The following is a 13,187-nucleotide window of genomic DNA, read 5'->3' as shown; positions in this document are numbered from 1 at the left end:
AGGGAGGATGACATGAAGCAAAGCACCCAGGCTGGTATCAAACCCATGGCTAAGGTCTCAGCCTCAGTATATGGACTATGGACTAGCATTTCTATAGCTCTTTTCCAGTCTACTGACTGCTCAAAGCACTTGACAACACTTGTCACATCCAACCATTCACACACACATTCATACACTGATGGCAGAGGCTGCCATGCAAGGTCAGCTACCAGGATGCCTGTTATATTTATCTTTTTAAAAAAATCTGAAATCTTGTGCCCTCAATGTTGTCAATTTTTCCCTGTGGTATCGAACATGGTATTGAGTGTTAAATCTTTTTAAAGGTATTGCATCAAAGTTTCAGCATCGTGACAAATGAATGAATGAAATGAATGTATGTATGAGTCACTTTCCTAAATGTGATAAATTATTTGTATAAGCACTTATTTATGTAGTAGTTCAGATTACTGAAATGGCAAGTAAGAATTTAAAGAGTTATGTTAGCTGAATGAGAATTCACTTCATCTGCCTAAAATCATGTTAGTCTCAAGTGTCAAAGTGACAGGGGAATAAACAGTTTGTTTATGGACATCAGCATCATCAGTTGAGAATTTGAACCAGATACAAAACTGATCCAAGTTTTGAGGAGATTTTATTTAGAAAATACAAAATGAAAGAAGTACAGAACTCAAAAGGCAGGGACCTGCCCATGATGCAATTAAATAAAAAAAAAAGAAAAAGTTTTATTTAAAAAGGGACATAAAATCATCGTATAAACAGTTTAAATAAAGGTGATACAGTGATTATTAAGGAAAGGTTGTCATGTTGTGGTGGGTGTGGAGACGATCTGAGGCTGCAGGAGGGACTCTGGGAGGAGATACTTCCTGTCAAATCTGTCTTTCACACCTTTGCATACATATAAGTGTATATGACCATCTTTAGTCCCACACTTTCTTAGCCATAGAAAGAAATCACTGTAAACCAGGCTCTTCTATTGCATCATGACTGCTTTTCAGTTTTGTTACTTCTCACAAGGCCATTCTACAGTCTGTCAACAGGATCATGACAACATGGCAATAGATATACAGTCAAGACTTTTACCCAAAGCAGTACAGAATTGAGGAAGGGTAAGTTTCTGAGGTTCATGCAGAGTGAATCCCACAAACCCCGGTATCATAGAACACAGGCTTCATGTACAGAGACCATGCTGGAGCTCCTTCATTCATTCTAAAAGATCAGTGAACACTGCTGCAGTATTGCTTTAGTTTCCATAGTGCTAGAAACCTTTGCATACATATAAGTGTATATGACCATCTTTAGTCCCACACTTTCTTAGCCATAGAAAGAAATCACTGTAAACCAGGCTCTTCTATTGCATCATGACTGCTTTTCAGTTTTGTTACTTCTCACAAGGCCATTCTACAGTCTGTCAACAGGATCATGACAACATGGCAATAGATATACAGTCAAGACTTTTACCCAAAGCAGTACAGAATTGAGAAAGGGTAAGTTTCTGAGGTTCATGCAGAGTGAATCCCACAAACCCCGGTATCATAGAACACAGGCTTCATGTACAGAGACCATGCTGGAGCTCCTTCATTCATTCTAAAAGATCAGTGAACACTGCTGCAGTATCGCTTTAGTTTCCATAGTGCTAGAAATTAAATTCAATTACATGTGCATAAGACCATCAGACAGGAGACAAAGTGTATGTACAAACTGCAGCTTTAGCGGTAGTGAAACCATTCTCCATGCTTCAGATGTATACAGGTAGATTGTCTGCTGTTCCTTTAGCAAGGGTAGTTAAATTTTTAAAGCCACGAGGTGTGTGTCTCACTCTTTAGACATTGCTGCAGAAGTGACTGTTAGATGGTTGTTGAGTGTGACAAAACACAAGGTGCAGGTGTTCCACACGAGTGAACGAGCTGTTGAAAAGCTTCAATGCATGAGCCACTACCAACAAGCACATCACAGTCATGATGTCGCAGAGTCTCCAGGCAGATATCATGACTGTCTTATCAAACTGGTGCTCATGACGTTTCAGTATTCATGACAACAACACTTCGGTCCTGAGATAGAGGTAATCCTGCTGAAAATGAAATCAAACAATAACAAAGTACGTTTTTGTCCTCAACAGCTGGAACAGAAATCTGTGTGAATGTGTTAAATGGTGAAGGGGAGACACCATGTGCTCAGCATGGATGTGCCTTTGGGAGAGACTGCTACCTTTCCAGGTAGTAGTGAACTTCAAGCTTGTCAAAATGTGAGAGTGACACCTGAGATTTGGAACCAGCAGCAGCTGTGAAGACAGTCCTTCAGCCTCTCGCAGTGCATCTGTATTTGTTGTTGGGCCTGGTGGTGAGTCATTGGATGTGAGGTGATGTCATGCTGTGGTAAGATTCATATTACATTAACAGCATTTTCCTGTTCCACAGCTCGTCTCACTGGACTGTCGTCCAAGTCCACCTCCAAAAAGTCTTGCTGGTCGTTGTCCTGAGAGATGTTCTCCTCCACGTTCTCTGTTCCCTTGCCTTTCTCTTTGTTTCTGCTTTGTGTTTGGCACATGCCGGACTTGGCAGGGCCAACCAGAGCCAGGCAGATGGCACTGAGGCCCATGCCCACCGCACAGGAGTAGAAGGCCGCACCATAGTTCTGTGTGACATCCACCAACACACCTGGAGGGACAGATGAGATAGCTGTTAGGATTTGCAGAGAGGTTCACTGATGAGTGAAAACAGAGATTAGTTATACAGTAAAGTACCTGCGAGTGGGGGCCCTGCAAGCCCAGCAAAGCTCTGGATGAAGACGTACACTCCTGCAGATGACGCCATCTTCTCGATGCCCACCACGTCCTCCTCAGCAAGCATGGGGAGATGAGTGGAGCCTACGGTGCCCATGAAGTAGCCATAGAGGGCGCTGCACACCACAAGGCCCCAGAACTCCCATACGATAGTGAAGGCCACCAGCACCAGGCACAGCAGAACCACACAGGCCAGCAGCACCAAGGTTTTCCTGCAGCGGGCTTTGTTCAACACCATCCCAATAGACAAGCGGCCAAAGATCTCAGCCACAGCCATCACAGAGAGCATGTAGGAGGCCATGCTGGGTTCCACTCCCCGGCTCTTGCTCAGTTCAATGATGTAGAGCTGCGGGGCAAAGAAGCCCAGCGTGGCGAACAAGCCAAAGAGGGAATACCAGATGAAAGCACTGTCTTTAAGCACAGAGAAGTCCAGGAGTTTGGGGCTGCAGGGCTGGAGAGGACCCGCCTCTACCTTTGCTAGTTCGCCCTCATCCTTCTCCTCAACCAGGATGGGAGGTGTGGACAGTGACAGCTCCTGGCCCTCTATGTCCTGTGCACCAAACTCCATTAGAGCCTTAGCTTCAGCTCCTGCAGTCCGGAGGTCTCCGTTTGAAGCAGAGAGGGAGGTGACACCTGAGTCCTCAGAGCCCTGGGAAACTCCTGAGCTGATGGAAGTCTTGGTTTGTTCGTTCTCCAGCTCGTAAATGGCCTCCAGCTGCTTTAGAGACAAAGGCTCTCTATCTGATTCATTGTCCTCAATTACAGGCTTTGGCCTTATAATGACTGGACGAAGGAGAAGCCCACAGCCAATTACAGAAGCCTGTAAGATGCCAAAGACAACCAGACAGTAGCGCCAGCCGATGTGTCCCTTCAGTTCAGTGAAGGCTGTGGAGAGAGGACAGCTGAGGTCATCATTTTATACTGAAGGTCCACTTACTATTTTTTTCTGCTTTTCAACCACATCTCACTGTCTCCCTCAGCAAATACAGTCTGCTCTGTCATCATCATACCAACATTGGCCAGTAGTCACAACTCCACAAAAATGAATATGCATACATAGTTTCCGATACATTCAAGCAGGTGTGGCACCACAGAGCTGCATTATGCAGATTACAGTGAAACAACCAATAAGTATAGACAATGCTAGCAAGATTAGCTGAGTAATGCTCGACTCCTCACTCCATACAGTTCATCTTTAAAGGGGCACACTGTAGTTTTGTAGAAGAACTTCAACCTTAGAATTTTAATATTTACAATATTAATGAGGTAATAATACAAACTCAGAAATATGTTTTTTTTTCACAAGTGAATAAACAAGCTAATGCAAATGTTAACCCGACAGCAAGATGCACACACAGCAAAGATTATTTTTGCACTAAAAATGTGGAACAACCTGCTCGTTCTGTGGTTCAGCAAGGATTCAGTGTTACACACTGAAACAGAGAGCTGCTGCAGATAACAGCAGAGCAGAGAGGGAGAAAGGGGAGGAGTGTCTGCTCTCATTAGCTGGAGCTCGTACCTGGTTTCCTGACCTATCTGCGACTCAACCAGATATTTAACCTGCTGGATATCCTGTGGACTTGGATCGGGTCTTTGAACAGTTCACACATGTTGTTATTGCTTCTTTTTGTAAGCAGCCTCCAAAGATGAAGAATTATCACATGACCAAACTTTGAAATGATAACCAAACCATCCCTATGACAACTGAGATAACTGACCACCGACGAGATACGGTTGAACGCCCTGGAAAAAACTGGTAAGTGGAGCATGAGTTGCGACTTTAGTAATACTTCATAATCACCATTATTAATGAATGGCAAATTTATATTTAATCAAGCTTTAGTTAATAGTGTTTTCACTGTTAATGAACAACTAAATGCTTTATAAAGCATTTATTAAGCAGTTGTACAGGTTTATTATCATTAGAAATAACTATTAACGTTTAAGTACTATAACGGTACCATTTATTGATGATGGTTATTATCGTATAGCCTATATTACCTAAGGCTTTCACAGTCAATATTTTTGACTTTTTATTATTTTATTTTATTATTCCCCATAATAGTTCCACTTCATAATGGCAGCAATAAGTAATTACTATGCTTATTTCTTAGCTAACTGTCCTCTGTTACTGAACACTCACCAGGAGCAAATGCACATATGGCGAAGGCTTCTCCGGAGGAAGCAGCGGAGATGACGAGGGCTCGTCGTCTGGAGAAGTACTGGGAGAGGATGGTGACGGTGGGGAGGAAGGTGAGGCAGTAGCCGAGGCCTGTAAACAAAGAAAACGGGGGACATGACAGCCACTGGCCCGCATGGTAGGAAAGGTGCGTGGCTAGGAGGGTGGGTCAAAATCAAGGTGTCAGGTGACTTCCCTGTCAAAGGTGGCAGGCTGTGTGAGATGATTCGGCTCTGTTACAGCTGCTGCTCAAAGACAAAATGCATGTAAAGACAAAAAAAGAGAGACAGGGGGAGAGAGAAGAAGGGAGCGTCAAGTTAGCTGTGGTCCATTTCAGGCAGGAGGCAGACATGGTGATCACAGTGGGAGAGCTACCAAGAAAAACAGCTCATGTGCTCTGATACAAAAGTCATTCACAAATTTGTTCATCATTCAATCCATTATTTTCATTCAGTCAATTTATTCCATCCTCCTCAGCCTCCTGTTCCATCAATACTCATCTGAAAGGGAATTTAGTGTTTTTGGGAAAGGTTTGCTGCTTCGGTTTTTCGTGCTCTGGTTGTTCTGCCAGTCATTCCTAGAGAGTTAAGACAGTGGGGTAGACCTCACTGCATGTTGTTTAGAAGAGGTTCATCACCTCTCATTCAATGGACAGTTCTGGAAGAAATAGATTGGTTCACACTTTGTTGTTCACACTGCTAGGAATCCCTTTCGTTATTTCATTACAGGCTGTTAAACAAGACAAGCACATCTGCGGGAGCACACTGTAAATGGTATATTACAATGATACACAAAGATACACACAAATGGATACATCAGTAGATATTTACATACACATATAGATAGATGAGGAGTGGATGAGCTGATGGATACTGGCAAGTTTGAGAAGTACCTGAAACAATGCCAATGGTAATGTACATCTCCTTGATGGAGCTGGTGAAGGCGGAGGTGATGGTTCCCAGGCTGATGAGGAAGCCTCCCATCATCACCACTGGACGATGACCAAAGCAGTTGCTCAGCAAGGTGGACAGGGGGGCTGGGGTAAGGGTGGAAGATAGTACAGTCACTACAGTGTTGAACTCATCAGGTGTGTTATTACTGTGCAGACTGGATGCAGACATTAATATGTCTGCACTGATGACTGTACATGCTTATGGATGATGCACAGTTATTGTAGGCAGTTTATTCATACTAAGATTGAGGATGATTAGTCCACGTTTTGCTGCTTTGCAACAAATGGGTAATAGTAAGTTTCAGGGCTGCAAGTAACGACAACTTTTATTATAGATTAATCTGCCAAACATTTTCACGAGGAATTGATTAATCATCGAGTCGAAAAATTGTGAAAAATGGTCATCATAACTTTCCAGAGCCCATAGTGATGTCAGCTTCTTTTGTCCAACCAACAGCCATTTTGGTCGTCAATTAAAGTAACATTACTGGGTGGCTGGATAAAACAAACACCATGAGGTCATCACTTTAGACTACAGAACAGTGCAATGGAAATTTTCGGCAATTTCTCACATTTTATATTATTCATAATTTAACTGAGAAAATAATCAGCAGATTAAGTGGTAATGACAGTGGTAATCCTTAGTTGCAGCCCTACAAGGACATATTGCAATGTGTAATGATCTCTTCATTTCTGCTGTCACAGTAAACTTTCAGTGTTTGCTGTCTGCCTGAAGATCTCTAATAATTGTCACATTGTTCAGACTGTTGACTCTGCTTATTGGACTTACATGGCATGCATACAATGCAAACATCATGAATTGCCAAAAGGGCAGAAATCTGTGCAGTATAACACTATTTACTCTTGCTTAATCTAATTTGGGTAGTTAATCAGATGTGCTTGTGTAGGGCTGCAGTGATACACCATTTCAGTTGCAATACTGTGGTATGGAAAATTGAGGGTTAACATACCACTGACATTTGCTTGGTTTTGAATTCTACCATATTACTGTTATTTAAAATGTATATATTTCGAGTTTATTTTCAACAATGTCTGTCTGGACATAATATTTTGTGAAATTATAATAAAGCATTTGTTCAACCAAAAAGACCTTGTGTTTTTATTCCTTTAAGGGCCACTGTAACTAATAATAATAATAATAATATAATAATAACATAAACAACAATAATAATAACAATATTAATAGTAATAACATAAACAACAACAATAACAATAATATAGTAATAACATAAACAACAACAACAACAATAATGATAATAATGATAATAATGTAATAACGTACACTCTTCTGGGATGGTTATCGTACCATAAAAATCTCATACCGTTGCAACCCTATGCATGGGTGAAAGTTACTGCAATATGCTTACTAATGCTTTGTGACAATATTTTCTGCTTTAATTTATCTTACAGTTGCTTTTACAGTTTGTTATGTAGACTCTGACATGAATTGCCTTTTGTTTTTGGTACACAAAGGTGGTACTGAGAGAGTACAGGCGAGGAAGAAAGTGACTGACCAGTGAAGGTAAAAATGAAGACACAGATGGAGATGACCCATGACACTCGGCTGTTGCTCTCCCCAAACTCCTTCATTATATCCTGAAGGAAGACACCCAGGCTCTTGATGGTCCCATAGGTGCAGACCTCCACCAAGAAGAAGGCCACAGCCACAGCCCAGCCCCAGCCGCCATCAGGCACCTCTGGGTAAACATTTGGACCCAAACAATGAAGGGACTTCAGCATCCTCACGGCTACAGCAGGTCACCTGGAGGAAGGCACAGAGATGACATCAGTATGTTCATTGTTTTGTCCACTTGGGGGCAGAAGAACTCTGTCACAGACTGACAGACACAGACAAACACAGCTGCTGCTACTGCTGTAAACAGCTGTCAATCGCTTAGACTGGACTAAACACTAAATGCGCTCTAAAATCAAAACAATGAGCTAAACGAGGCTAAAAATGCCCTGATGGCTGCAATGTATGTGTCAATTCATTTCATTGTCTTTCATTGTTTTTTTCCATTTTGCATTTGATTCATTGTTAAATATTATATTATATAAATATTATATATATATATATATATATATATATATATATATAATATATATATATAATATATATTATATATATATATTATATATATATTCTGTACATACTATGAACACTGCATCGGTCATTGATCATCATTATTGAGACGAAAATTCCAAACATTTGGTAGTTTAAGCTTTTCCATCGTAAGGATTTGGTACTTTTATCTGTTTATATCACAGTAAACTGAAACTCTTTGAGTTTTGGACCTGTTGGTGAGACAAAACTAGACATCTGAAAACATCACCTTGGTCTCTGAAAGCTTGCAAGGGGCATTGTTTTTACTGTTTTCTGAGTTTTTTATTATTGTAGTCATAGACCAAATAAAGATCTTGACATTGTCCAAATCTTGTCTGTCCTCCACTATATGTCTGACTCATTCATTGATGAAACTCATTAGTGCACATTGGAGATTTGATTGCTCGTCTACTAACATTTTTCAACTTCATTGGTGAATAATGAATAAAGTCCTCTTTTTGTGGAAGCTTTTAATCACTATTTTACCATGTGTGCAGATGCAGTATAATGATGTGTTGGATCACATTGTATTGATATGTTCTTGTTGTAAATAATTCACTGATAGGGCTTGTTCTGGAACCCACACCAGTGTTTATCAGGTGAGGTCTATATATGGACCTTATTGGTCACATGCTGAGTAACTCATGGAGTTTTTGGGAGCATTAATTCAGTGTGCATGCACCTTTATCTGGATCAAAACGTGGACATGGAAATGTGATCAAGATGTTGCATATTGGTCTGAAATCTCAGTGATCAGTGTTCTCAACTTTAAAGGTCTCAGCATCAGATTTAAAATAATGTTTTCTCAAGGCTATGAAACTCTAGAATTGGTCCACAACTGTCCTGTACTGCAATGGACACAGTACTCAATATTAGTCTAAACAATAGAATACTGTTACATGGTGGTGTTGCCACAATAAATCAAACAGGAGCGTTGGTGATTCAAGTCATTTTTGTTCCACATTAAGATGTTCTCAGTCTGTTTTGAGCTGTCTGATTAGACAAGGGGCAATATGAAAAATTAATTTTAGATAAAATAAGATAAGATTCATGATTTTATCATGACATTTATTGCAATAATGCTTAAATCAATTATACTTTCACACAACAGATTGAACTTTTCTGTTGAAGACACAGTGGGCAAGCAGAGCCTGTAGCCATGGTGACCGGTTTAGGATTTTGGACTCACTGGAAAGATGTGGCTCCCCCATGTGGCAATTCAAAATAAATCAGAAAATCAAACGGACTGTAAGTTATCGAGCTAGGCAGCTTTTCAAAAGTCACTCATCCTGACATCCTGATGATGAAAATTCACCACAATTAACTTATCCTGAGTGTTTTTATCCCCATCCACGATAAAATCTTATATTGTCACATTCTTAGTCTTGTTATACTTTTGTTTTTGGCCACCTTTTCTTCCTCATTTCAGAATGTGCTCTGGACTGTGACATACAGTCTGTGTGACTGAGCAATGAGCAGTAAAAAGAGGAAACGTGTGTTCTCTAATGATTCAGCGTCCATGTAAATGAAAGGTGTGGTGAATGCGTAACGTGTTAAGTATTCAGAATGATTTCTCGAAATATTTTGAAACCCTTGACTCATTGTAGTATTCCACTAGGATCTAATGACTGTGTGTGGCTGTGTCACTAAGACAACAGCAGCACAATGTAAAGCAGTGCTGATGTTTCATCATTGAAGGTGTGGCTGCTGTGTCAAGATGAAAAGCCGCAGAGACACACAGCTGAGGCCACAGGACTGACAAGGATGCAAACTAAATCTAAAGTGCCACCCCGTGCCTACTCAGGCAGTCAGCTTTGACTGATGTGGGTGTTGCAAAGTCCACATTGATTCTTTGAGACAATGTTTCATGTTTTGAACTATTTGAATACCAGATACAGTTACTTGTTACAGCAACAGTGATGTGGATGTGCTTGTGTGTTGTCCTCTCCTCTCCAGGTTTGGCCCCCTTGCTCCTCCTTGCCAGTAGTGAGTGATGGATCACACCTGATCCCCCTCACCAATCTAGGACTGGGGCTTTTAAGCCTGACTTACACTGATGCTAGTGGCAGCAGTTGCTGCGTGTTAGTAGTTTCCTTGTGCTCGTGTTGTGCACTGTGTGATCTGTTGATGCTCTCTTCTTTGGAGAGAGGGCAGTGATCTTTAATTTTGAGTTTCCTCTAAAATATAATTTCACTTTGTCAGGTCATTCAATTGTAGGCAGACCTGTCTCTTTATCTTTAAAAAGTTAGTTTTCTCTTAATTTATTTTCTGTTTAAATACTAAATAAATTATATTCTTTTGCTACTGGCTTTGTTTCCCTCATCTCTCTCTTCAGGTCATCTCTGAACTCCTCCGAACAAGAAAAAAACTTTCACCATGGGAATCCTCACTGAGTGAACATGAGCTAATTAGACACACACAAACATACAAGGCCATAAGAGCCTAAAACACTTGGCTTTCCACACACAGACACCTGTGAGATCCCAAACACAACGTGTCAAGCTTTTATCTGATATAGTCTGATACAATTCCTCCTCAACCTCAGACTACTTGAACTTGTTTAGCGACATTTATGTCATGGCCCACAGACGTGGTCAGCTTATGCTACCCGCCTTAAAGGGGAAGAAATTCAAACTCAGAATTTTAATATTTACAAGATTAATGTGGTAATAACACAAACTCAGAAATATGTATTTTTCCATAAGTGAATAAACAAGCTATTCTCCAAGGGAAATAAGGTCCCAGGACACTGTTTGAAGCTAGAAAGGTGGCAGGGTCCGCCACATATGTAAAACAGTATGAAATTGTTTTGTGCTTTAAGGTCAATTTGTTTATTCAGTCATGGAAACAAATAGGGTTTGATTATTTAATTTGTTTAGGCATTAAAAAAAATCTGTCAGTGAAGATCTTTCTCTTCTCATTAACATTTCTTCACCAAAACTACAGAGTGCACCTTTGAAATACTGCTCGACTCAGATTTCCAATGAAAAGATTTGCCAGAAACTGACATCATGGAACTGCCTCATTCCAAATAACCATTATGTAGGAATTCAAACTCAATAGGATATATGAGAAGCTAGCAACGAGCACCATGGCTGGAACTTAAGGAGCCCAAAGACAAAATAAAGGAAACCCCTCTGTGAGGGAGGGCACACCGCAGTGCAGAGGAGGGATGATGTCAGTGTACTGCAGCCCAGGATTATCCTACCCACCGACACAGGCAGCGGGACAGCCAGCACTAACAGCTACTTATCATTACTGCTGGGTTAACTCTGATCCCCAGATCTTATTTCATACAGACATGAAGAGAGAACCCATGTCTCTCACGGTGGACAATTTATCTGCGTGCCTGCCTTCCTGTCTGGCCTAATAACTGGTTTATTCATGTGTCAATAACATAATTAATCACACAATATGTATTCTGGCTAACTGTCACACACCACAGAATTAGCAGACGTCAGTTTTCATGTTACAAAGCGGAGCAGCTGACACGGCCCCACATGAGCTCAGGCTGACAGCATCCTCCGGCTTGAGCCGCCAGGTTGACATCTGACTTACCGACAGGAGAGGTTGGAGAAGCCGCCTCCAGCAGTAGCAAAGCCGCTTTTATTATCTCGTCTTTATTGCATTGTGGCTTTAGTGTAATACAGGCCTATTGACGAGGCTGGAGGAAGCAATAATTTACGTAGAAAAGCTTTTCTTTAAAATTTTAATATCCGAGCCACTTCCTGCTTCTGCTAAATGAACAAGCTGTCAGTAAAGCCGCTGTTGCGTCGCTCTATTTTCCTTCGATCACAGCCAGCTGCATCTTTTCTCTTCACTCAATTATTTCCTGTCTCTCCTGGCAGCTCTTTACCGGCTCAAGCCGGTATTCAAACGCGCACAAATCCCGCGGCCTCATGAACGCGCAGGGCGTCCCTCGTGAGTCTCTCTCTCCTTCTCTCTCCCTCTCTCTCCCTCTCTCTCCATCTTTCCGTCCCTCTCTCGCTCTTTCTCTCTCCCATATCTCTCTCTCTCTCTCTGTCTCATTCTTTCTCTCTCCCTCTTTCTCTTTATTTCTCTCTCCCTCTCTCTGCGCCCCCCCCCCCCTTTGATGTTGCGTTTCCGTGCAGATCGTAAAAACTGCGCCTGAATAGGCCTGCAACCTGTGTCAGCTGAGGTTTTTGCTTATAAAGAGTTGCTCCAAAAGGCTAAATATTTCTAATAATTTACACCAATAACTCCTCTGCTAAGTGAAAGCTGCTATGAATGCTGAATGATGTGAACACACAAAGCTACCGTTAACAATATTTTCACGAGAGCAGAAATCTACTTTTACTAATTTTATCGTAGGACGTGAATGCAGCCACAGCGCGTCGCCGTCTTCTAGAAGCACGTGTGTGCACCGGGCGCGCGGCTGGGATGAACAAGTTTATTCCAGTCAAGAGGAAGCGTCCACCCTGAAGTGTCAGTGTGTGTGTGTGTGTGTGTGTGTGTGTGTGTGTGTGTGTGTGTGTATGTGTGTGTGTGTGTGTGTGTGTGTGTGTGTGTGTGTGTGTGTCCTCTGAGAACAGGTTGTTTATTCACTTATGGAAAAAATACATATTTCTGAGTTTGAATTTCAACACACCTGTGCCTTTCCCTTACACAGCTAGGCTACTAGAATGCAGATGGGCTGATTGTGAAAAGTTTTTTACATTTACTCGTGAAAACTGTCATAAATAGTTTCTACAAACACAATGTTGATAACTCCCACCAACACCACAGAAAGCATTCAAAAAAATCTAATTCTGTCAACTCATGACTTGGCCTTAACAACGAAGCCAGAAATAATCTGTCTCTTACTCTGGCAGCAGAATAAGTATTAATATATAGTAGATATTTAAAATGATGTGATTCTTGTGTCACACTTCCACACAGTACTGTGCTGTGTCCACAGAGCATGTAAAATCACTCCCAGAGCAGTGTTCAAGAGTCAAACATCATGACATGATTTAGGTGTCTTAGTTGAACAATTTCTTACATGAGTGGAATTTGACCAAAAATGTTAAATAATTTCATGAGCAAACTACCCTTTCAGAATTAATACACTGGATTTTTATGTCATTTTATGTTTGTGCAGCTGTCATAATATTGACGAATGTCTTGATTAATTTAGCCAGTGAGGTTTGTA

The 13,187-nt window shown here is 41.2% G+C and overlaps 1 protein-coding gene across 1 annotated transcript; it reads right to left on the bottom strand.

Annotated features, from left to right (window-relative positions):
• Nucleotides 1–614: 614 nt before the first annotated feature.
• On the bottom strand, nt 615–11,980 carry slc16a6b (solute carrier family 16 member 6b). Its single transcript, XM_084372376.1, has 6 exons — nt 11,594–11,980; nt 7,446–7,693; nt 5,851–5,994; nt 4,923–5,051; nt 2,741–3,664; nt 615–2,654 (listed from the first exon to the last, which is right to left on the bottom strand). Exons 2-6 carry the CDS (start codon nt 7,669–7,671, stop codon nt 2,380–2,382), a joined length of 1,698 nt encoding a protein of 565 aa, XP_084228502.1. The 5' UTR covers nt 7,672–7,693; nt 11,594–11,980; the 3' UTR covers nt 615–2,379.
• Nucleotides 11,981–13,187: the final 1,207 nt, after the last annotated feature.

This window comes from Pagrus pagrus (assembly GCF_965226575.1).
Source record: "Pagrus pagrus genome assembly, chromosome: 13".
In the NCBI taxonomy this organism is placed as follows: Eukaryota; Metazoa; Chordata; class Actinopteri; order Spariformes; family Sparidae; genus Pagrus; species Pagrus pagrus.
The sequence above is the reverse complement of the archived record's forward strand: the minus strand, read 5'-3'. Positions and strand labels throughout refer to the sequence as shown.

Bases quoted from the DNA above. Each gene is read 5' to 3' on its own strand.
- slc16a6b (XM_084372376.1), bottom strand. From the start codon at position 7,671: ATGCTGAAGTCCCTTCATTGTTTGGGTCCAAATGTTTACCCAGAGGTG. The intron at 5,052-5,850 runs GTACTTCTCAAA...CTTTGTTTACAG, and splicing joins TACCATTGGCATTGTTTCAG to GCCTCGGCTACTGCCTCACC. The intron at 3,665-4,922 runs GTGAGTGTTCAG...CTCTCTCCACAG, and splicing joins CATATGTGCATTTGCTCCTG to CCTTCACTGAACTGAAGGGA.